General features: G+C 42.1%; 4 protein-coding genes and 1 non-coding gene across 7 annotated transcripts; 4 read left to right on the top strand and 1 right to left on the bottom strand.

Moving 5' to 3' along the window:
- Positions 1–875: 875 nt before the first annotated feature.
- naa80 (N-alpha-acetyltransferase 80, NatH catalytic subunit) lies at positions 876–6,571 on the top strand. Its single transcript, XM_013271172.3, has 2 exons — positions 876–1,256; positions 4,917–6,571. Coding segments are annotated over exons 1-2 (873 nt in total). The 5' UTR covers positions 876–1,254; the 3' UTR covers positions 5,788–6,571.
- On the top strand, positions 2,540–2,653 carry LOC112843380 (U5 spliceosomal RNA). Its single transcript, XR_003215711.1, has one exon. It is a non-coding gene; the product is annotated as a U5 spliceosomal RNA (small nuclear RNA).
- On the top strand, positions 3,593–10,320 carry hyal3 (hyaluronidase 3). Of its 3 annotated transcripts, none has more exons than XM_019350207.2 (7): positions 3,593–3,931; positions 7,660–7,953; positions 8,070–8,505; positions 8,628–8,775; positions 8,951–9,072; positions 9,163–9,252; positions 9,333–9,554. In XM_019350207.2, exons 2-7 carry the CDS (start codon positions 7,687–7,689, stop codon positions 9,401–9,403), a joined length of 1,134 nt encoding a protein of 377 aa, XP_019205752.1. In that variant the 5' UTR covers positions 3,593–3,931; positions 7,660–7,686; the 3' UTR covers positions 9,404–9,554. The 3 variants fall into 3 exon arrangements, with proteins under 3 accessions (XP_019205752.1, XP_013126625.1, XP_005478405.1); XM_013271171.3 differs by having other exon boundaries at positions 3,607–3,931; positions 8,951–9,077; positions 9,333–10,320; XM_005478348.4 differs by lacking the exon at positions 3,593–3,931 and adding an exon at positions 6,707–7,212 and having other exon boundaries at positions 8,951–9,077; positions 9,333–10,320.
- On the bottom strand, positions 9,601–13,761 carry si:dkey-20d21.12 (uncharacterized). The gene is made up of 4 exons (XM_013271174.3): positions 13,348–13,761; positions 11,237–11,382; positions 10,940–11,158; positions 9,601–10,860 (listed from the first exon to the last, which is right to left on the bottom strand). The coding sequence occupies exons 2-4, from the start codon at positions 11,370–11,372 to the stop codon at positions 10,718–10,720; spliced, it is 498 nt and encodes a 165-aa protein (XP_013126628.1). The 5' UTR covers positions 11,373–11,382; positions 13,348–13,761; the 3' UTR covers positions 9,601–10,717.
- A 1,626-nt stretch (positions 13,762–15,387) lies between these two features.
- amt (aminomethyltransferase) lies at positions 15,388–23,748 on the top strand. The gene is made up of 9 exons (XM_003444840.5): positions 15,388–15,669; positions 16,986–17,153; positions 17,409–17,489; positions 18,622–18,753; positions 18,833–18,911; positions 19,294–19,439; positions 21,099–21,279; positions 21,639–21,794; positions 22,125–23,748. The coding sequence occupies exons 1-9, from the start codon at positions 15,535–15,537 to the stop codon at positions 22,298–22,300; spliced, it is 1,254 nt and encodes a 417-aa protein (XP_003444888.1). The 5' UTR covers positions 15,388–15,534; the 3' UTR covers positions 22,301–23,748.
- The last annotated feature ends 471 nt before the right edge of the window (positions 23,749–24,219 follow it).

Raw genomic sequence — 24,219 nt, 5'->3', positions numbered from 1 at the left:
ATTCAAAACAGAAGCTTTGATAAAATATTTAAATTAACAAAAAAAGTGTTTCCTCTTTGGGGGGGGCTGGGGTGCAGAACTTTGTGAGCGCGCTCCGTTTCTTCCTCTACTGTTGTTGATCGAGTTGAGTTAGTGCTGGTGATTATTGCAGTACCACAGAAGAAGCAGTGAAAACAATAACAACCCTATGTTTTCTGGGCCATTGTTATTTGTCATTGACTCCACACTTCATTGTATTGAATTAATTAATAATGTATTGTTATATATTCTTTTTTTTTTGTTTGTTTTTTTTTTTGTTTTACTTTGACCAGTTCTGATAAAATTCACCATCATCTCTGACACAATGTAAAGAGAGAAAAAAAGGAAAAAAAAACATCTAATATAACATTAGTGCTTATTTCGCCTTGATTATCCTCGAATAAGTTGTCCTGGATTTAAAAATGAAAAAAAAAATAAAATAAAACATTTTGTTAAAAAAAATCTTGCCTCTTGCCTAATGCAACTTGATATTTTTTTCTGTGCCATATTAATAAAATGTAAATGCAAGTACTTGGGTGATTGAAATGCAGTGCATGGACGAAATAACATTTCTTTGCAGTACAGTAATTTCAGCATGTAACACTGAGCTTTAGTTAATTCTCACAGGCAATTTGTGGTCCTTCATTATGTTCTAGCATTCAGCTTATGTAGTAAGAGACTACTCATCACTACTGCACTGCTTTGTTATCGTCATTTTCCTTTGTTTACATGTGTCCATTTTCATCTTTCCTAAAGGTGCTTGTACGTGATTCAGCTGTGACTCAACTTTAGATAATACTTACTGCAGATCACTGTTTTTAATTGATTTTTTTAAAGCTACAATAATGAGTCATACATTATGCATACATTATTTAAATAGTAGCCAAAATATTCCACCTACCATGTAACACAAAGAAGCCACTCATGACCTCACTGAAAAGGTCAACGCAACAGATTTTTCTTGATTTGTCACTTTTTGTGTATGTGTAATACAACTCCCATCCGCTGGGGGCAGACGTGACAGCAAGCACTCTTGACGTGAGCAGCAGCATTTCCTCCCGTTATGGACGTACCGGTTTGATGGTAGGAGAAACTGATACAGGAGCGGACACTATGAACGGCCATAAGCTTATACAGTCGTGTAGCCAGATTTAGAGCTTACCGCAGATCAGCTGTGAGACAAACTGCTGTGAGAGGACGACCAGAAACTGCAACCAACCACGAGACTTTAAAAAAATGTAGGTAGCTTTGTGGTGGTAGGAATCAACCGAAAAGGTGAACTTGTTGCTTTGGAATGAACTTTAAATGAGTTTCTTACTAATATTTAACCAGCGCCACTACGCACCAACAGGGTACTGCTTATTGACGCCTAAAGCTGTGAATAAGCACATGGGCATGCTAGCATGTCGCTGTGAATGCGAGTTCATTTAACTTGCACAGAAGTGGACGCCAATAAAGGAGGAGTAGTTGACAAAAAATATATATATTTTTAAAAAAATACCCACGTAACTACACCTTCCCAAAAATACTCATATCATTTGGGTGGTCCTGCGTGTCTTCTTATTTTTATGTCAATATTTCATCTGAAATGTGCTTAATTATTTTAGGATCAGGGGAGTTGTAGGCAATGAACCATCGAAAAACTACAACTCCCACAAAGCATACATTTCTTATTACTGCTGCTACTACCTGGGGGAAAAACTTTTTTGTCTGTAATAAATCTGTTTTCTGATTAACGAGAGCGTTAAAACAGTATTACAACGTTTAGTTTAGCGTCTTATTTTTTTGCTCTCTTTAAGGTACCCTATATTTATCTTGTTGCCCTCCCACCTCGTGTTATTTCTCACTATAAACGTTTTTGGGATATCTGGCCAAGGAAAAACATAAAAAGAAGCATCTTATAAGTGAGAGAGGTTACAAAATTTTGAAATGACGAGTAGTTCCTTATTTTTAAAGCATACAAGAGCATTAATATTACTAAAATATAGCAATATCGTTATTCTATTGTTGTATTTAAGGAACGTACACTGCTGTACGCAGACATGAACTGCGGTTATACTACGCATGTGCAGAATGTAGCGGGCGACAACATCAAGTGTCTATTGCGCATGCGCGAAACTGCGTGGAGCTCGGAAAATAACGTTTTTAGTAATTACTGTTGGAAAATCTGACGTCCTCGCTTCATTCAGACGTCACATAATCACATCAGTTTTATGAAGAAGTGGGAGTAATTTTAGTGGAAAATAACGTAGGAAATACACAACTAAAGTTAGAGGCGTGGCTTTGATCGCAGTGTTTCCCATAATGCATTGCGCGTGTGTAAATGTTTATAGTATATTTAATAATTTACCATGTAGCGTTTGTGTTTTCCTAAAACGTGGCGTGAAATTTCCGAATAGTATTATCGCGTCGTAGTTCGTGTCTGTTTAGTTGTGGCATTATTAAACGTTAAAGTGCAAACCGTAATAGAGACGGCTCTGTCGGAGAATGGGGTCGGGCTGCCGCTCGTCTTCTCTTCAGTACACTCTTGTTTCTCTTCAGATCGTATAAATCTTTCGCCTTTTACTAAAGATTTCCGTGGAGAGGAACAACAAGAGTTTGATCTAATTTTTTGATGCCCTGCGTTAGTGGGGCTTGTTGCACTGTTAAAAATAAGTTATCAGTCTTTAGAGGTAATGGTTAGTTTATGTATGTAGTAAGTAGATCACAGTGCTGTTTAGTGGTGTGTAATACTGCTGGTATCAATCTGACACCACGTAAATATATGGTCAATACTGACACTTTGCAATTTATAAAGGCAGCTTATGCACAAGGGTGCAGCGCATTATAATTTATGGCATGGAATCATCATAAGTTTGCATATTTAATAACCACTGTGATTCTACAATAATGAGTTAACACAATAAAAACACACCTTTCAGATTTTCCTGCATTTTGATACTGGGTTTTTTGGAGACAAGAAATATGCATGTGCCTTTCTCTAAAGCAAAGCATGTGTTGTTTAAATGTGCTATAGGCTAGAGCCTATTGCACTTGTATCACCCAATACCAGGGGGGTTTGCAATACTATTGACAGTTGAATCGATCTGCCAACCTCTAGTGTGGTTCTTGGTAATAGATACAAGTGTAAAGCCCCTTGTGTTACTTTCAAAACGTCAGTTTTCCATGGCCGTCCCCTTCACAATAAAAGCCCACATTTTGGCTGTCTTTTTGTACTAGTTTTACTAAATAAAGTAGCTTTGGTTATTTTGTTTTGTATTTTTAAATTAACTAATAAATGTTAGTTTTTTTGTTGTAATTTATGGTAAAGTAAGTGCAATATAAAAAAAAGTATAGTACAGTACTATGTTTTGTGTTTTCCTTATCAAATAACACACCTATTCCTGTTTTGGTAGGGAATGTCTGCAAAGCATATATTGTGAAAGTTTATAAGACGATTGCATTAGTTTCTAAACATATGTTCCAAAAACAGCATAAGCTGTGACTTCAGCTGAATTTGAATTTTGGAAAAACACACACACACACAGTCAGATAGTGGACCTCTTTACAGAAACAACAAAAAATATATAGAGCACACAAAACACTGCTGTTGATTTAAACATAATATGGAGATGTCAGTCATTTTAATGCAAAGTCCGAAAAAAGAAAAAGGTTTCTTTGACTCTCGAACAGTGACGGGAAGTTTCCAAACTCTGTTTTGCGTCATACCCGATGTAAGTGTTGTGGCTTCAATACTGAATATAATTAAAGTTTAAAAGTCAGAGTCAGACATCAAAAAGAAGGTAGTCAGTGCCTTATTCAGTAAACTCCCATTTCCTGTTGAAGGAGAGTATGTGAAGTAGCGTTGCATAGCCAGTAACACATTCAAATCAGTTTGACAGTCAGCTGTTTCGTTTCAGCATTTTCTCTCTTGGTGAGTTATTTATTTATTTACTTATTTAGTCCAAGAAAAACTTAAATTAAGAACAACTGCGATGTTTTTCTCACTGTCAGTCATTTTTCACATTTTGCATGCACAACCTGGGCTGAACCCAGTTTTGCTTCTTCTTTAAGACGACTTTAATTATTGGTTTGTGACTCTAATGTGGACGACTTCACTATCATTTAAAATATCTTATATAGAGATATACACTGCAGTGTGAATGCATCTGGGTTTTTTACTTAAGAAACAAGTACAGCCTGGTTTTGAGTTGAATTAGCTGGATTAGTTGGTTTCAGCGTCGGTTTGTGCTGACTAAACTGCACTTCAGCCTTTCTCAAGAAGCTCTGTGGTGAAATTGTGACAGATAACTACTGTTTCCCCATTTAGAATGATAACAGCTGTTAAACATCAGGACCTCAGCGTACATGAACAGAATCTATTCATCAGTTAAACGCTCTCACATCTCATGCGCACATAAAAATCCATGAGAGTAAGACAAGATCTCAGCATATGCTACTCCAGCATGTCGTATATAAAATGGAACTTACACGTTAGTTCAGTCACACCCCCACATTACATCTCTCACATCATACTTGGTAAGTGATGTGAGAGATGTCTTTTGGCAGTTTCTTTAGGCTTCTCAAGTTCCCGTTTCTGCGTTCAACATGTAAAAGCTGCTGCTCTGCGTGCTGTGTCAGCAGCTCTGACATCCACCTGTATGATCCACCGTTATATTATATATAACTTTAAATTATATATAAATAAATCTCTCTCTCGATATATATATCTATCTGTAGCAAATAAAAGCAAATAAATGCCTTCATGTCTCATCCTTGCTTGCACTGCCTGTTGGGTAACAGACACAGTGTTAACCACTCAGCTAAGGAGGAACTGCATGCTTGAGACACTTCCTAATATTTTCACACTTAACCATAGAAGGTAAATGAAGACTGACTTGAAACCCTGATCGTCGCAGGTCTGAACCCCTAACGTCAGCGTCTGGCGGTCCAAAGCGACAAAACTTCTGCGAGATCTCAACACTGGATGGAGACGTTAAAGAGAAGCTACGCGTAGTCTCCGAGCAGCCAGAGAAGGTCCACGCCGTTCCCATCCACCAACGCCCCGACCTGCTCGTTCCCTGCGCAGACCTCGTCAACTGTGAGTGGCAGAGGAGCCAGGCCGCCCGGGTTCACTCTCTCCAAAAGTCCTGCTCGGAGTTTCCCGTCAACCTGGTCCTCCTGCGGGGCCGCGGGGAGACAGAGAGGCTACTCGGCCACGCCAGGCTGTCCCGGGTCGTGGGTCACAGCGGCAGCCTTTTTGTCGAGTCAGTGGTTGTGTCCAAGGCGGAGCGAGGCAAGGGCTACGGCCGCACTCTGATGGAGAAGACCGAACGTTACGCCAGAAGTCGAGGGTTCAAGCGTCTCTGTCTCACCACCCACGATAAGCAGCACTTCTACGCCCACCTTGGCTATGTGCTGTCGACACCAGTGCAGAACGCGGGGGCCATGACGGCGTTCATTCCCATGGAGACGCTTCTGAGGTTCTCCCGAATGCCGAGTGAGGACACGAGCGTGCAGACGCAAACAAAGATGCACGCTCAAGGGGACGGAGACTCGGGAGGTGGTTGTGCTGTAGGGTCACCTCCATCCTTTAGTTTACCTCTTCCTCCTCCTTCATCCATCCCTACTCCCCCTCCACCACCTCCTCCTCCTCCCACTATCCCTTGTCCTCCCCCTCCCCCTCCTCCTCCTCAGTCTACAGGGCAGTGTGCAGTTCAGACTCTGACTGAAACTCCGTACAGAGATGCCAAAGGACTTCCCATCTACTGGATGCACAAGGACGTTTGATGATCAGATACAGACCAAAAGACAGAAATAAGCACAAAGTCACAAAACACAAACACACATGTACACAGACACACATATATTGGAAGAAGTGTGACATAGAAAGAACCGTGCTAACAAACCAAAGAAGTAAATACTCAAACTCAACACTTTTACTTTTTCCATGTCACAGTTTGCAGAAGTATTTCCCAACACCTGTGAACAGACGCTGCGTGTGAACCCAGCTGCATGTGTATCTGTACGTCTGCATCACTGCACTGAGTAAAAGAGAAATGATGATGACCTCTATGAACATAAGGACCCAGCAATAAACTGGGGATAAACATTAATGCTTCAGTTTCACTCAAGAATGTACTTTTTTTTAATTGTAGTGACTGATGTTTGAGCCTAGCTGTGCACAGTGTAGCCTGTATGATACACAGACGGGATCTGCAGCAGCAGAATTAAACTCATTGGTTCAGTTTGCTGTGTTTACTTGAAAAGAGCTTTAATAATTGTAATTGTTACAACCAGTACAGCTGAGCAAAGTATAAACGTGATTCCTCTGCTCCCAGCTCCCAACGAGGGACCGTGCCACAGCAGAACTTACAGCCCAGGGTGTTTTTTTCTGGCAGTTAAGCAAATTAACTGCAGGCAGGAGCGCACACTCCCTGCAGATTATGACCTGGGTTATATTGTAATAAATATTACATATTTTCCTTGTTGTGTTTTTTTATGTGTTTTGTAATCCGGGTTTTGAGGTTTGATTGAAACAAGAATAAATTAAAGATCATCATTTCCATATAAATGTGTTTTGGCCCTCAAATGTCGAGAAAAGGTGGCGCTGTCGCCGCTTCATGCGCAAAAGCGCAGCGCGGTGGTCATATTAAAAGCGCCTTGAGTGCTCCGTTGACTAGAAAAGCGCAATATAAGAATCAGTCCAATTACCGTTTAGCCTTACACATCAGTGGGACCACACAGCTACAGCGATGGGGCACGCCTATCACTGCTCGGCACCGAGTGCGCGCGGAGAATCCAGGTTAGCGCTGGGGAGAGGAAAAACAATCCCTCATCTAAGCAGAATCTAATCTGAGCTCTGATCGGATGAGAGGGTGACTCACGTCTCTCACCTCAGTGAAATATCAGTCTATCCCGGACTGTCTGAATGGCGGCATCAGTGTAACGTATAAGGAAAGGGGGCGGCGCTCGATGCGCAACAGGTGCGAGTCTGCAGTTTCATCTTTGCAGCTCTTAGCCCGAAGATGCACACCGTCCACCTCCACCTGTCCATGTCTCAACTCCAATCGCTTCATCTGGAGTTCTTCAGCCGTAAGCTGGCTGTGCATTCAGCAGGAACTAGAAGCTCCACATCGGCTTTGACTGCTTCCCCTGCAGCGGATACACCAGCAGCGCCAGCTCCGCTCCTCCTGTTTCCTCACATTCAGAAAGGTTTGAAATGAGCAAAACTAAAAAATAAGCTTTTATGCGTTTGTTGAGCTGCTTTGATGTAGAATTTTTCGCAAAAAATAATGCGAATCAGTCATTGTTGCACTAAGTGATAAATACTTCATATCCTCTGCATTGACAGCTCGGACCAGTGCAAATATAACCAATCTCAACCACTTAAGTAACTTCTTGCCCATCAGTCTTCCAAAATATGTCTGCTGCTGTTATTTTCTCATGTTGTTATTTGGTTCATTGAAATGTTAAAGATTTCTTACAGTGGGTGAAAAATGATTGGAATAAAGAGACTTTCTTATCATTATAGCTTTGACTGGTCTTTTCTTTGCATTTCTTATCATGTTTTTCTGTCAGATAAAACCCCGTACTTGTATATACGAAGTTAACAATCTAAATGCAGAAAAGTTCATCAGGACGATTTCTTTCTCCTGCCAGGAAGGACACATCTGTGGGTGAGCAGCCATGGAGCTGTCTCTCCTCCTCCTCCTCCTCGTCTTCCTCATCTCTTCCCTCCGTTGCACCTCGCTGCCACAGAATTCCCCCCAGGCGGATGCCTTCATCAGCACCTCGCTGCAAGCTGTGGCTGCAGCTCATCCCATCCTGCAGAACCAGCCTTTCATCCTGGTGTGGAACATGCCTACGGCAAACTGTCCGCAGCGATACAACATCCACCTGGACCTGGGAGACTTTCATATTGTGGAAAACAAGAAGGAGCGCTTCCAGGGACAGGTGATCATCCCGCATCCATTTATTTTACTGATATTCTACTTTAAATCCATAGAAAGAGGGCTGGTGAGGGCACTGCAACAGTGTAACAGAAAAAGGGAAAATGTTTGATTTTCCAGGAAATGACCATCTTCTACCGCGACCACTTGGGAAAATATCCATACCTCTCCCGAAATGGCAAGAAAGTGAATGGAGGACTCCCTCAGCTCGGTGACCTCGCCGCTCACCTCTCCCTCACGGTGACGCAGCTGTCCAACCTCCTGCGACCAGATTTCAGGGGCCTAGCTGTAATCGACTGGGAGGAATGGCGACCGTTGTGGGAGACGAACTTTGGGTCTAAGATGGAGTACCGGAGGTTGTCCAAACTGCTGGTGAAACAGGAGCAACCAGATCTTTCAGAGCAGACAGTGACGTCGCTGGCGAGGCGGATGTTTGAGGAGAGCGCTCGGAAGTTCATGGAGGAGACGCTCCAGTCTGCGGTCAGAGAACGCCCCAAAGGCTTCTGGGGGTTTTATGGTTTTCCCGCCTGTTTTAACAAGAACAAGAGAAAGACAGGTTGATCTAACACTAACGTAGAACATGTTGGTTTTCTGGCAATCTGAACAGTAATGACAACTCCTTTTGAACCGATGATACAGGCTGATCTCTGTCTTTTATTTGTATTTCTGTGTGATCAGATAAAACCTACACAGGACGCTGCCTCAGGGGGACCAGGCAGCAGAGTGATGAGCTGTCCTGGCTTTGGGCTAAGTCCTCCGCTCTCTACCCCAGCATCTACCTGCCACAGAAACTGGCAGGGTCTGCAGATGCAGCTCTAATGGTCAGGTACAAGAAAATGAGCAAACCCAGAAATGCATTCACTTACACTCTGCTGCCTCAGGCACTCAAATATCCAATCATGACAAGGGTATAAGCAGTCCTGTCATTTAGCTTTTGTTAGCCATGATGGCCAGAGAGGTGGTTTCGCTTACTCACGGGCAGCTCTGTCTTCTTTAATCAGACACAGACTGCTGGAGGCTTTGAGGGTGGCGTCACGTTGGCCATATCACAACAACACCAACCACGCCACACCCGTCCTTCCCTACGCCAGGCTAGCATTCACACACTCACTCACGTTTCTCAGTAAGGTAGGACTTTTTTTTTAGCATACATCGCATAACATTAAGACTTTAAATATGTGGCATGACAAACTGTGTGTGTGTGTGTGTGTAGATGGACCTGGAGCACACACTTGGAGAGAGTGCATCACTGGGGGCAGCTGGAGTTGTTCTGTGGGGAGAGCTGAAATTCGCCAAAAACAAGGTGTGCATGTGAGAAAACATTATCAGTGTGTGTGTGTGTGTGCCTATGTGTAACCATATTGATCTTCCCAAACCATCCAGAAACAGTGCATTCTCCTCAGAGACTACATCCACAATGTCTTGGGGCCCTTCGTTCGATCTCTGAGGTCTGACGCAGAGCGCTGCAGCCTCCAGCTTTGCCACGGCAATGGACGCTGCATCAGGAGACACCTAGGCTCTGGCCACCGGCTCAGTGACTCTTCCAAACATTTCCAGCAACACTTCATGTGTCATTGCTACCAAGGCTGGACGGGGCAGGGGTGCCAAGACAAGAAGAGCGAGAGCAGAGAGGAGGAGGATTGACCTGAGCTTTTTTGTTACGGTGCTGTCAGTTTATGAGTTCATGGGGATAATAATACTACTAATGGAAGTTACAGTTTTGAGCAGTGTGGTCCAAGTTCATTTTAATTTCATTAGTCCAAAGGGTTTTTTTTTTTAAATTTTTAAATCTTCTCTGCCCTTCCTGTTTTCCAGTGTAACCAGTGATTAACACCTTGCTGTAAATCCTTTGCATTCCTATTTATGGAGTCATCTCTTGATTGTAAACTTTAACAATGATACACCTACCTCCTCGAGTGTTCATGACTTGGTCAGAGGTTGTGAAGTTGGTATCCATGGAGATAATTCTGCCATCATGCACTTTAATTGTCACCTGTGGTCTTTCAGTTGTTTAGACTTTTTGGCTGTTTCTGTGGCCGAGTTAAGATTTAGTTATCTTGTCATAAATGAAAGGAAGAAAAGAAACTGTGTTTGGCTACATCAACGGGACCTGTACTTAAATTTGACTCTAATGGACATTGCATAGGAAGACTAAAGTGTAATGACAACCAAACAACAGGATCATTTTGTTTTACTGTTTTACTGTTGCAAGATATTTTTTTTAACCAATAGTAAAATAGTGTCTTGTTACCATGGAAGAAAAGACAAATTTAAAACTTGACATGTGTACATTAAATCTGACTGAAAAATCCCATCAAACATCATCATGAACGACAGAAAACTAAATAAACGACTTGGTGAAAACACCTAACTATACATGTACCCAGTCACTCTTTCAAATACATACTTGGCAAAGTTGATGAAATCAGAAGTCCATTTAATTTTCTGGCCGTCCACAGCATTTGTACTTCATGTGTTTCCTGTGATGCCCATAGCGAGTCACCCAAAACGACTGACAGCACAGTATAAAAACAGCTTGTACATTTTTAGACACAGTGGCAATGACATAATGGTCTGACATTATTTCAAGCAATGTGAGATCAACCACTTCCCTTCACTGCCACCATTAAACAAAAGCTTTATTTAAAAGTCCTTCTCAAATAATCCTAGTAAACCTAGAAGTTGGTTTTCAGAAAACTCCAATCTCATATTTCTACGGTAATAATCTGAAAACGCTGCCGGTGTTTTGTTTTCTGTGCGTATCTTCCTCACGTCCCTCCTGCCACTCTCTTGGCTGTCAGGTTGTGCCTCAGTGCATGCAGCTCTTGGATCAGCAGTGACAGCTCTGTGGCCGCAGCCTCTTTTTCTCTCACTGCCTCCATCAGCATCCGTATTGCACCGCCCTGCTGGACTGGAAGAGGAGCAGACAATAAATGTTTGCTTTTGTTTGCACATTTCTTTTTTTTTCTATTTCTTTTTTTTAATCTCACCTAAGAAGTAAAAAATTAGTAACACTGTGAGCAGAAGCAAAGTGATAATAGCACAGCCCATGGCATAGGCCCGGGATGAACTTGGCATCAGCATGTCCTGCAGTCGGCTCTGCCAGGATTTGCTGCCTGGGTGGCCTCTTTGATTGGCCGCTGTTGTGTCGCAGGTATAAATGTTCCCATTTGACGAAGGTGTGTACGCCGGACGAGGAGGTCTCATTCCTGAAATCGAATTTAGAGTCAGTGTGAGTGTTTGTATGTGTCTCTGCAGTGTGGATGGTGTGTTTGGGGCGATTTTACCTTTGTGGCTGTGCTCGGGGTGTGTTCGGTGGAGGTCGTTGATGGAATCGACAGAATGCAGCTCGATCTCGGTGAGATCTCTGTCGCTGACCCTGTAGAACTGAGGAGTGGTCTGGGTGGAAGAGGGCCTCGACATGTCTCCTTGTCTTGAGAGAAAAATGAGGAGGAAAATATGCTCACTGTTTGCTCCAAAAGGCTCTCAACAAATGAGCAATTACTTTGTTGATCATTTAAATAAGAGGTGCTCTGAAATGCAAAGAGAGGCTGTGGATTTTTAAAGTTCCATAATAATAATAAATTTGAAGCTTGGGTCTGTAAAGATTATGTTTCTATACCAGAGCTCTGTTCCTGTGGAACCAGACCTTAACTCAGTCATCAACTTTCGTCTATTCTCTCCCATAGTTTGTGTTTGGTTCTCATCTCTCTGTGCTCTCCCTAAGGTGGCGTTACCGAAGGTCTCTTCCTGTTAAAATGTAGATCTTCCTTCCTACTGTCACCAAGTGCATGCTCACGGGGGATTATCTGATGTTTGAGGTTTCCTTTCTAATATTGCTTTCCTTCTTGAAGTGAATGCTGCTGCGTGTTGGTGGTATGTAGGTAAATTTGAACTAAACTGATCTCAGTCACTGCCTTTGGAAAGTGGACCACGGCTGCAAGAAAAAGGATTTTCATAAAATATGACCAAAAACATTGTAGGATTTTTCACACAAGTCCTTAAAGTAGTAAAATAGGCCCAGATTAAGTAAATGAAGCATTAGATTCAGACTGGGTTATTTATCAGTGAAAATGTGCCAGTATTACACAACTTTCAGTGAAGATTTTAAGCCCTTGCTTTCAGTATGTGTAATTTGCTTTAATCCTACAAACCATCTTGGAGGAATTTTATCCCATGCAGAAAAGCTTTAGGATGTTGGTGGGTTTCCTCAGATGCTCACTTCAGGAACATTTCTACTGGATTAAGGTCAGGTCAGGACTTTGACTGCTCAAACCCCCAAAATTCATAACCCAGAGTCAGTTAAACTCCAGGGATATCACTCTGTCCGGTTAGGAAGCTTCAACCACGTCTGACAGTTTGCTCAGAAACGTGTACACGAGTAACCCAATCAACATCATTGTGTGCTTCTCCTGTTCCTCCTGCTGGGTTGAAGTGCTTCTACAGCCCTTTCCAGCTCTTCTTAAGTAACTGCATGTTACCCGGCATCTCCTCCACACTCTGGAGACTGTGCTGACCCAGTTTTTGTGATGGCATTTATGAAGGTGCCATCCTGGAGGAGCTAGACTACACATGTAGTCACAATAACACTAGCACAAAAAAAGCAAAACTAGAAAAAAATCATCCAGGAGGGATAAGGACAGAGAAACAGTCTATAACATCTGCAAAACGATTCTTTTTTGGGCGCTGTCTTGTTTTTGCTTCTCTGATGAATCTGTTGTCACTTTCAGTGAAAGGATTTGAAACGGATTCATAATGGCTTATACTTTCTAAATGAACACACTGACATCCCTAAGGTTGAACAACACCACCCTGTTTCATGCTGTAGATAGGAGAATAATGTGTCTACCTTTACTCAAACACAACATTTGCTCCACAGAGGTTGTTAGAGAAGCCTTCAGTGGCTTAGATGCTATATCCAACATTGCTTTGTGACTTTCCAGACTATCACATGACTGGTTCTCCTGGTTTCTCTCATGCCATGGAAATTCCCAGTCTTTTTGGAGTATGATTAAATGAAATGAGGACACGGATACTAAATAAGTAAACACAGATTAGGTCGTTTTTGGAGGGAAGAAGTGGATATATTCTGCTGGTGGAATAAAGCAGCAGGTGACAGCTCGGGGTATGAGGGTTGCCTATTTGAAGAGAAAACACACAGGTCATATGGGCAGCTGATTAATCAGAGCTATTATTAAAGCTGGCTGCCTAACCGATAAAGGCACAGTGCTGCTTGAATTTCGGTCAAGGGCCAAAGGAGGTTTCTATCTGGAGACTACCATAATTATAAGTGGGATACATGATTTCATGAACCCATCTAAATAATGTAAACTCATGGACCTGAGCAGATTTCTTTTACTGGATAAGTACAAAAAAGTAACATTTTCTTCTCACCTACCTTGTGTCACCATGAACAAATGCTGTGTTAGATTTTGTCTCTTCTCGTCAGTCACTCTTCTTGCTCCCCCAGTTCTCACACATCCAGACACCCGATGGCCAAAACATATGGCTGCACCCAGTGGCACAGCAGTTAAATCAATTCGATCTCCTGATCGGTCTTTCAGGAGCCACACTGTGACAAAATAAATCCAAATAAACTCCGGTTCAATCCCAACAGTCAAATCTTATTATTTTAAAGCCAAAGGGAAAGTGTAGATTTTTCCCAAGGGTCCTACTGCTCCTGAGTGTCACCGAGCAACTGCAGGATGCCCCAGAGCCGCCCCTCCTACTGCTAACTATGTTTGTGTGTCTGATTTAGCCCACCCTAGTTTTTTTCACCCCTGCTCCAAGCATGCTCGTGCACATACCCCAGCTTTCCAGGCCCTAAAGGCCTAAAATAGCAGAAGGGACATGGGGTTATTATTAGCTGCTCAGGCTAAAGGATGACTCAAAGATCTGGGTGGAGGGCATGATGGGGGTACAGAGGGATAAACACACTCATAAATACTCACAAGGACAAATATCACAGTCTGGCAGCTTCACCTGGCCAAAATATCCTCTGAAGTGTGAGAATCAAGAGTGGATGCTGTAGTATGTACAGAGAGGATGGAGTAACTATGTGTCATGTTATACTAAATGCTGATAAAAGATGTTAGGGTCATCGTGAAAAATCATCAAAATGTGCTTTGAAAAAATGAAAGCAATGGCTCAATGCGGCCCATTTTAAGTCCTTTCTGATGTTTTTTTTTTTTATTCTTGATCATTGAACGAGAGCAAAAAATCTGCATAGTCTTCAAATTCAATGCTTTTTAGATATAGACAAATTATAAATGGACGCACAACTTTTCAAATGACTGCATCTCTTTTAGTAACATTGGTAGGTGTACTGCTTCAAAAGCCCTCACCCTCTTGGGCCTCTGGATTCCATCCTGGTAGGTCTGTTCAGTCATCCATCCTTGGTTTTATTGGAGGAATTAGCAGCTGGTGAAGGTTTGCTCTGGAGAGAAGAGGAATGAAAGTCAGTAAAAGCAAGAAAGAACACATGCGTGTGAATTAGACAGATCGAGGGGAGTGAAACAGTGAAGCTAAGAGGAGAAGAGGCAGTGAAAGTGGACGAGTTGAGTGCCAGGGTGGTATGAGTATGGAGGTGGATGTGAGACCTGCTCCAACCTGTATGGTTTGGAGGCGATGGCATTGACAAAAAGAGAGGAGGTGAATCTGAAGATGTTACGATTTTCATTGGGAGTGACCAGGATGGACTTTAAGTGAGTACATCAGAGGGAGATGTTAGGGTGAGGAGTTTGGAGACAGATTCAGAGCCATGGCTGAGATGGTTTGGCAGAGGAGGGGTAGTGGATATATGGAACTGCTAGGCAGGAGGAAAACGGGAAGACCTCAGAGGATTGATGGATGTAGTGAGGGAGGACATGCAGAGGGTGTGGAAGAGAAGAATGTTAAGGATATGGTGAGATGGAGGAAGATGATCTGCTGCGGCATCAGCTCAAAGAAGAAGCAGCTGAGATTAAAACACAACCTAGCACAACTAGCCATAAATGTAACATCAAATTCGTATTTGAATCGCCACAATCTGCAGATTTTTCAGGCTCTTCTTCGCTAGCTATGCTGAAAGATTTTTGGTATTGTATAAAAATATTGACACTGCATGAAAATCGGGTTTTACTTTATGCAAGGGCAGAAACACTCCAGAGCGAAACATTTACACATTTCTCAGGCTGAGCTGATATAAATATAAAAATTTTTATTCTGAATTTAGTCTCCCAAAGAAAGAGAACTTTAAGGATTTGTTGTTTATGTGTAAAACACCAGAATTTCATGAAGCTGATGTGAACAAATGTATTTTATTTTATTTTATGAATGAATGAATGAAGTGGGGCGCCAGTAATTTTTCAGGTAACACCCACTTTGTGTTTTCTTTAATAAGGTTCAGCGTCTGCGCGCCAGCGGTCCAGCAACTACATTACCCACAAGTCCTCGCGGCTAATCATTGCGCTTCATGTGGTTTTGCTAGGTAAGAGCAAACTGTACTGAGTGAAGAGTCCAAAGAGTTTAGAAGCACAGCGGAAGTGTTACCCCGTCAGGAGCAGCGAGAGTGCGTGCTGAATTTAGCGGGGAATCAGGTGTCATAATGTGGGCTCGGTTGACGGTTGGAGCCGGGGCTTCGGGGCTCGGGTTGCGGGCTGCACGGGACGGTTTGCTGCGGTTCTTTGGAGCTGGATGTGCGGGGAGGAGGCAGCAGCAGAGCCGGGCTGCCAGCACAGAAGTAAGCAGAGCCGTGAACTTCACTCCTTACAAGTGTGCCAAAGGCTTTTGGCGTTAGACTTCACGCGCACCTTTTGTTGTTATGAGTTATTTATCTATTTGCTGAATTTTCACTTATTTAATTTCTCACGTGTTCGATATTACTTATTAATATTTTTTTTAAAAACTCTAACCTGTCCTGTGGTGTGCTTATCCTACTTTTGTATTTCAAGAAATTCCAGTGAAAGGACAATTTCAGGCCTATATCTCATCAGATTTAGATGATTTTTGATTGGCTCTCTGAACGAGCCTCGCTCTATTATTGTTACTGCCTACTGTGTGTGTGTCTTTAGCCCTGTCTACCTCCCCTCACCCCCAACAGGTCACCTCAGAGGCCTGCCTGCCTTCCTGTTAAAAAGGACTTTTTCCTTTCCACTGTCGCCAAGTGCTTGCTCATAGGGGATTGGTGTGATTGTCTGATTGTTGGGGTTTCTCTTTAGTGCTGTAGGGTCTTTACCTTACACTATAAAGCTCCTTGAGGCGACTGTTGTTGTGATAGGGTTAGGGCTTGAATTAATACAGTATTAACATGTGAGTTTTTGACAGCATCGGCTCGCCCATGCACACATAATGTACATCTGTCCCTGCAGAGTGGCCCTCCCCCCTGCCTGCTTCACTTCACTGAGCTGCACAAAATGGCTTTATTAAAACCACGAGTGACTGACTCTGCGGTACTGTCAGCAAGGTCTCAGTTTAATGCGGGGCCATCTTACCCTTTTATCCAGCTTTTTACTCCTTCATGTCATCCCTATGCTTTTGTAGGTTTGTATGCAAAGGTGGTTTGGGTCAAAACAATTGATCAAGATAGGATCAGTCTTGTTCTTTCACTCTTATAATACCCAAAATATCATAAGTACAAAGCAGTATAAATCCACAAAGGCTTAAGAGTATATGGGTCTAGTTGATACTGCAACCAGAGCAGCTACATGCCTTCGGTTTGTTCACAGTAACAGCTGACTGAGGACAGTTTGGAAAGGTGCAGACACACTCTGTCCCACAGTGTGCTGCTGCTGCTGTGGCTGATAAGCCCACCTTCACCAGCTGGTTCAAAGGTCAGACTGAAGAGAGCATGAAAGAGAGAGGCCTATCAGCTGAGCTGTGTGTTAATCAAAGATGTGTTGTTATTGTGTTCCTGCTCACTGTGGTATTTGCAGAACATGCTAAACTACTAAACCTGTTAGAAACACTTTAATAGATTTAATATCATGCAAGAAATCAGCAGTCGCAGTATTTCATCCGTGGACTTTTACTACAAGCCTGATGTTTTCTTTTCCCCAGGCTGCCTTGAAGAAGACTCCACTATTTGACTTCCACAGGGACCAGGGGGGAAAGATGGTGGAGTTTGCAGGCTGGAGTATGCCCGTTCAGTATAAAGACAGTCACATTGCCTCTCACATGCACACCAGAGAGCACTGCTCCATCTTTGATGTCAGCCACATGTTGCAGGTGAGGCATGTGCTCTTAAACGTGGGTGCAGATTTCAAGTAGAGCATCGCAACTTGGATATACTTGTAAATATTGGGAGCAGAGTGTGACCCCTGTGTCAAACAATGAGTTTGTCAAGTGAAGAAATGTACATGTTAGTCACATCATGGAAGAGTAAAAATAATGTCTGGCTGTTGTTCTTATCCACCACCCAAATCTCCAGGAAACTGTTGCTGTTAATGAATTAATTACAGACTTTTCGTTTTTCTCCGTCAGACCAACGTCCACGGCAAAGACAGGGTGAAGTTCATGGAGTCACTGGTGGTTGCAGACATCGCAGAACTCAAGGACAACCAGGTACACAAAGGATTGTTTTGCTTCTGCTTTTACTGACTTTTTGTTCACTTTGAGGCAAGCGAGGGGAAGCTGTGGACACAAAACTAGCAGAAGATCACCGTTTAACTTGACATGTTGACTTTAATCCATTTTTTAAATTATTTTTACTTCCAAAAATATAATCGTCTGGTGCTGAGCAGGCAGTGTACACAGTTTTTACTGAGAGGGTTTCCTCTAAAGCAGCTGCCGGTTGTATTTAGAGACAAAAACAATGAGACTGTATCCACTGCAACATGAGGCCATCAGTTCACTCTCATTGTGTGAAGGATTATAAAGCATATATCTTTAATCAACTTAAAAAAAATAAAAACTGGCTGGACCACATTGAACTGGATTTTCTCTTATACATAGAAGTTCAAACATATACATACATGTATGTATATACATGTACATACATGCAGCCTGTTTTATCTGTTCCAAGATCTGTTGCAGCACCCAACTGTGTCCAAGTTTCAACCATCTAGCTGTTGATTTGAGGTGAAGTTGAAGAATTTGGACATAGTTTGATTAATGCAGAATGAGGACTATTTTGTGTAATGTACTCGTATCACTGGTAGTAAAGCTTCACCTTTACTCCTCCAAACATAACTGCTGTCATTGTGGCCAAAAAAAGCTTCTCTCATCTGACTATAAAACTTTTTCTTGTCCATGTGAACAGCTGCAAATTCCATTCAAGCTTGAAGATGCTGACTTTGGAGCGTGTGCTTCTTTCTTAATCAGCACCCTTTTAGTTCACAGCGATGTAAAACCTCAGTGGACAGTGATGATGGCGTTTCAGCAGTATACAGTTTATGACAGGCTTGAGTCCTTGTGGTTCCTGGGTTGTTTGTCTTTCCTCCAGTTGTTTGAACTGATGATCTTGGAATCTGCAGTTGTTTAGAAATGGCCCCAAGAGACCTTCCCAGCTTGGCTAAATCTGAAGTTTCTCTTCTGGCATCTTCACTGAGTTGGGTTTTCAGATATTCTGAGTATGGCTAATCCAGTGACTGCAAGAGAGACTTAAAGAAGAGAAACTTAACATAAACACGATGTCCACAGTGTCCTGTTTTCTGTTTCCTTCATTTCCTTTTCTCTTTCTTGCCTCACCTCCAAGGGCACGTTGACCCTCTTCACTAATGAGAAAGGTGGGATTATTGATGACCTCATTGTGACAAAGACGGACCAGGGCTACCTCTACGTAGTCTCCAACGCCGGCTGTGCTGACAAGGACTCTGCTCATATGAAGGTGAATTCAAGAAATGTATGTAGCAAACAGGCTGGGAGTTAAAAAGCATCTGATGTGTGTGGGTGTGTTTTGTTTTCAGGCCAGACTGGCAGAGTTCAAATATGCTGGTTTTGATGTGGATCTGGAGTTTCTTGATTGCGCACTGATTGCTGTGCAAGGTAGAATATTTGTGCGACAGTCTGCCTTCTTTTTCTTTTCATCGGTGCCCTTACTATAGTCTTCATCACTTCCTTTCCTTTCTACTTCTCTTCCTCCTTCCTTTTCATCTTGTTTTACTTTCCTCTGGTTTTGCTTTCCCTCATTCACTCTTTCTCTGTCCATCCATGAATTTTGGCTATTGCTTCTGATTTTTTTCTTCTTCTGCTCATCTTAGTTGGCTTCACTTTTTCTCATTATCAGTATTTCTTCAGTCACGTTGTTTAAAAAAATAATACATTCTTTCATTGTTTCCTCTTTGAATCCTTCATGAACCGAAGAGTGAACTCCTGCAGTTTAGGTGTCTCAGGTCTTGCAGATAAGAATTTATTTGCATGTCTGCAGGTCCCACTATGTCTCGGGTGCTCCAGGCGGGATTGAAGGAGGACCTCAGTAAGCTAACTTTCATGACCTCTGCCCTGGCCACGGTGTTCGGTGTCCCTGACTGCAGAGTAACTCGATGTGGATACACTGGAGAGGACGGGGTGGAGGTGAGCACATATGTGTGTGTTTGCAGGTACTTTCGTGCTTCGGGACAACTAGCTTTTTATTATAACTTGTGTTTAATGGACAGTGTTTTTTTTTGTTTTTGTTTTTGTTTTTGTTTTTTTTTAAAAGGCTGTATTGGCAAGCAGTTCTGTGGAGTCCCACGCCTCTCTGCAGACCCTGTCCCCCATCACTCCCTCTGCCAACCAAAAGCCTGTGCAAGTCTTTGAATGTCCGTTATTGCCTGGACAGTGTGTTATTTCTTTCTAACCTCAGTGTGTAACTCTTATTAGGCCTGGTCTTTAGTGAGCTAACCACTGGGACTTGTGCAAAAGCCCACACTTTCAGATACAGTGCCATTTATAGAAAGGAGTGCAGCTCTAAAAGAGGCATATGTGACATATCGAAACCACAAATGCAAAACCAAATGTGAGGCTGAAGTCAAAAGACTGTGGACTAACTACTCTGTATCCTGCCATTATTGATTCACAAGCTGTCTGTTTAAAGAAAGATCACAGTTACTTGCTGATATGCACCCGCTCAAAAAAGAAGAACAGGGTGGATGTGGGTGGATCTCTCCATCTATCTTACAGAGCGATGGTGGCAGCTTGATTTTCTTTGTCTTCATTTCACTTGGTGCTCAGACTCACATCTGTTTACTATACTTATTGTAACTGTTTGAGTTATCAAGCTAATTACCTGTTTCTCTTAAAGATTTTAAAATATTAATCTGAAATTAATGGTGAGTGACCCTTTAGTGAAGTGTCTTAAACATTTGACTAACAAGTTAAAGTTCGCAGGTTTTTGTATCCAGGAGGAGACAAATCCCTTTGGGTTTGTGTCAGGAAGTTGATTCTGCTGTTTGAAAAAATAAATAAAAAATCTAACAAATGAAACATGCAGAGGTACCTGCTGTGGTGACCCCTTCTGAATAAGGGAGCAGCTGACAGCAGCTTCTTCTTCTTGATATGTAATCAACATCTTGAAGTAGTCTTGATACACTTGCACTTATTTGGGCATTCATTTGATGCAAATCATGTTTGAAGAAACGTCCTCTCTGCAGACTGCTTTTCTTTGATTGTTAATTGTTAACAAGAAAATTGAGTTTATATTTTTTTTTTTTTTTTTTTTTTTGAGCTATCACTGTAGATCTGCCTGGTTTCTTGTAGATATAGCAGAACTAGATGGCGCTCTATCGCTCTCCAAGACAAAAAGACTCGCCAGTGTCTCATTCCAGAAATTCTTACTCAAACATCCAGAAACCTTATCGTGAGCACTTAATCTAGGAAATGTTTTGTGTTGGCCTAATTACAGCAGCCAGCTGTATCACTCTGTACAATAAAGAGATTGTGTAATGAAAGCTTCACAGGATGCAAACCTTCAAAGTAGCTTAATTACTTTTAGCTAGCTGCACATGTCTTTTGATTGGCAGATATAAAATAGTTCCTACATGAACCTACACACACACCAGGGTCTGTGGCTGACAGATCTGTAGTAAACTTCTCCAAAACAGGGATAAATGGCGAAATGTATCATTACATGCGTAGATGTAATTTTGAGGTGAAGTCTCCATTTTAAATTTGTAATTCTCTTAACTTTATTGGCATCAAAGGTACTTGGATAGAGACGTGGCTCTACAGTTTACCTGTGTCTCTGTGTGTCAGATCTCCATCCCTGAGTCCAGAGTGGTGGAGCTGACGGAGAAGCTAGCGGCCAACAGTGAGGTGAAGCTGGCCGGGCTGGGAGCTAGGGACAGTCTACGACTGGAGGCGGGGCTTTGTCTCTATGGCAATGACATCGATGAGACCACTACACCTGTGGAGGCCACGCTTGTCTGGACCATAGGTTGGAGTTTCATTTTTTTTGGTCGTTTATTATTTTTTTCTAACTGCTGCTTTTGTGTGAGGCTGTGATGAATCTTGTGATTTTGTTTTTATTTGCCACTTAATAAGCAGCTGTCGACTAAGGCGTCACTCGAAGGTAAACGTTCTTCTGATTGGTCTCCGATGGCGAGAAGCAGCATGTGTTTTAGGATCTTTTTCTAATAGTTTCACAATTACATAGCAATTAGATACCACCATCTGATAATTTGGAATTACACATAAGAATTTTTTTATTTTTTTTTAGACGATCCCAGATGTTGTTGTGCACGCCTGCCTTTTCATTCAGTCTGTCAATGAACTCTGCTGGTGTCTCACACACAGGAAAGCGCAGACGCCAGGCCAAAGATTTCCCCGGTGCTGACATCATCGTACCTCAGATCAAAGCCAAGACAGCCAGGAAGAGAGTGGGTCTGGTGTCCACCGGCCCCCCAGTCCGGCAGCACACGCCTATTCTCAGCCCTGACGGAAAGGTCATAGGTCAGAATGTGCCAAAGTGCTAACACAGACATAAAAAACATAACCCCCCCCCCCAAACAATTATGACAGTATTGTTGTTTGCCACAGTACCTGTTATGATGTTGCCAATTGGGGTCTCCAGAGTCAGACATTTTCAAATCTTACATGTTAGGGCTTTAAAATAAATATGATCGCATTGTTTGTATTTCTGTGGCATCATATCAAATGTCAGCGAGATGATTGTTAAATGTTTCTTCACACACTGCATCATTGCAGACATAGTGTCTGTCATATAGAAATAAATGACACAATTTCCTTGGAAAGACAAATTCATTTATGTGTTTTGTACAGGTGAGGTGACCAGCGGCTGCCCCTCTCCCTGCCTGAAAAACAACATTGCCATGGGTTACGTGGATGCGGCGTTCGCCAAAAATGGAACAGGCATCCAGGTCGAGGTCAGGAAAAAGGCAGTGCCGGCCACCGTCAGCAAGATGCCCTTTGTGCCCACCAAATACTATACTGGTTAGGAGTGACATGTATGGCGAGTATAGGTGCTGCTGAGCGTTCCTTCAAACGATCCTGTATTTGCCAGCACTGCCCCCTCATTCTTAGCCCACAATATAAAATTTACAGATCTTCACTGGTGAGTCCAAGAGAGGAGAAATTAGTCCAAAAATGACTACTGACTATTGATCGGCTGTAACGCACAAATATATGAAGTTTAAAGTAGTCACAGTGTTCATATTCAGAGTCACCAGGGCTGCCGCTTTGAGGATGGACATTATAGGAGCTCACGTACAAAACAGGGTGACCAGATGACCCTCTTTATAATGGACTGCTAAGCATTTTTATCCCTTGTCCCCCCCCCCGTCCCACATATTAAGAGGTGTGTCCCACATTTTGACTGGCTCTGCAGGATATGCACGTCTATAAAGTCTGGCTTTTAATCAAACTATCTGAAGAAAGCAGGGAAGGCTTTGTCTTATATTCAAGTGGAAGTTAGTCCCATGTAGAGCCACGTAGCTCGTCTAACGCTCTGCCCATCAGGGAAAGACGATTTTGGTAAATATGATGGAAACTGCCACAAAGAAAATGAATACTTTATCCTGGGAAATTCAATTTTTGTCTGGCTAACAAGTTCCACACCATCTCGTGTTTTGGGATCTGGTCACCCAACATACAAAGACTTTGCGCAGACTGCCAGTCCTTTAGTCATTCAGTATTATGTGTGTGTTTGGTTAAGACATTCATGGTGCACTAACATGGGTTCCCCTGTGGATGATGGGACCGAGACGTTGTTCACGTTGTTCCGAGATCAAGTTGTTTTTTTTGTTTAATAAAATACCTTGCCGCACTTTTATTTTTCCAGTGGGAGTAACAAAGATGTAAACACTAACATTTCACTTTTTATCGCTAACGAAACATGATATCATTTCGGTTTGTCACTGCTGGACCAAAAACAGAAACTGCACACGACACATTTCTCTTTTTAAGGTTTTCTGAATGTCATAAACCAAATTTCCAGTAACCATGGTTTTATAAAATGCTTGATTTGTAAACGGGGGTGACTTGTTGTCCTTCCATGCAAAAAGTCTCTGTCTTTAGTGTTGTAGTTGCATTTGTGGTATTGAGGTTTTTTTTTTTATGTTCATTTTTTGTTTTTGCTCTTGGTTTGGTGATTCGTAAAGAAAATCATAAGATTAGAACACTTTGCACCTGGGCAACATGTGGTACAAGACTAACTTGAAAAGATGTTAATTGTAATTATTTTCTGTTTTCTGTCTGCTTCTAAGGAAATCTTAATTATCAAATGGGACACTGTCTTATGCATGTATGTCTGCAAAACTACTGACTCTTAGGTTTTCTTGAACATTTGCTGTGAGTTTGTACTAATACTTGGACAAATTATGGAGTTTTTGTAAACATTTTCTATTGATATGAGGTCTTTTCTTTAATAAAGGTGATTTCTGTTCAATTCTCCTTTTTTTTTCCTTTTTTTTTTTCTCTGTCATCTTCAACATCCTTTGTCCAGAATATCCATTACTCCTCTTATGCACAGGTCCATCTGAGCCTTGCCTTCCCCCCACCTCCAGCTCCGTATCCTGTATTTATTGTTAGCGTCACCATGTCCAAATGTCAGGTCTCGATACTGTTGTGAATAATATCCAAATCGGATACAGTAAATTCAAGATTACAAATCTTGTAATCTTGAATTAAATGTTCATCTCCAAGCAGGAGTGTGGAGGGATGTAAATGTGCAACACCGTTTTCCCCAAATTTGACTCATGGCTCACACCTTTAAATGAATAAAACATGATTAAAGGCGAGCCGTTTGTTATGAAAACCCTGGAAGTTCAAACTTCAATTCAAAACAAATGTATGACTCGATTTATTTAATCATATCAAGTCCACAAAGGAACTTCATTTACGACGCGTGACGTTGGCT

This window comes from Oreochromis niloticus, linkage group LG20, assembly GCF_001858045.2.
Source record: "Oreochromis niloticus isolate F11D_XX linkage group LG20, O_niloticus_UMD_NMBU, whole genome shotgun sequence".
NCBI classification, from domain to species: domain Eukaryota; kingdom Metazoa; phylum Chordata; class Actinopteri; order Cichliformes; family Cichlidae; genus Oreochromis; species Oreochromis niloticus.
Note: the sequence above shows the minus strand (reverse complement) of the source record. Positions and strands in the feature narration are given on the sequence as shown.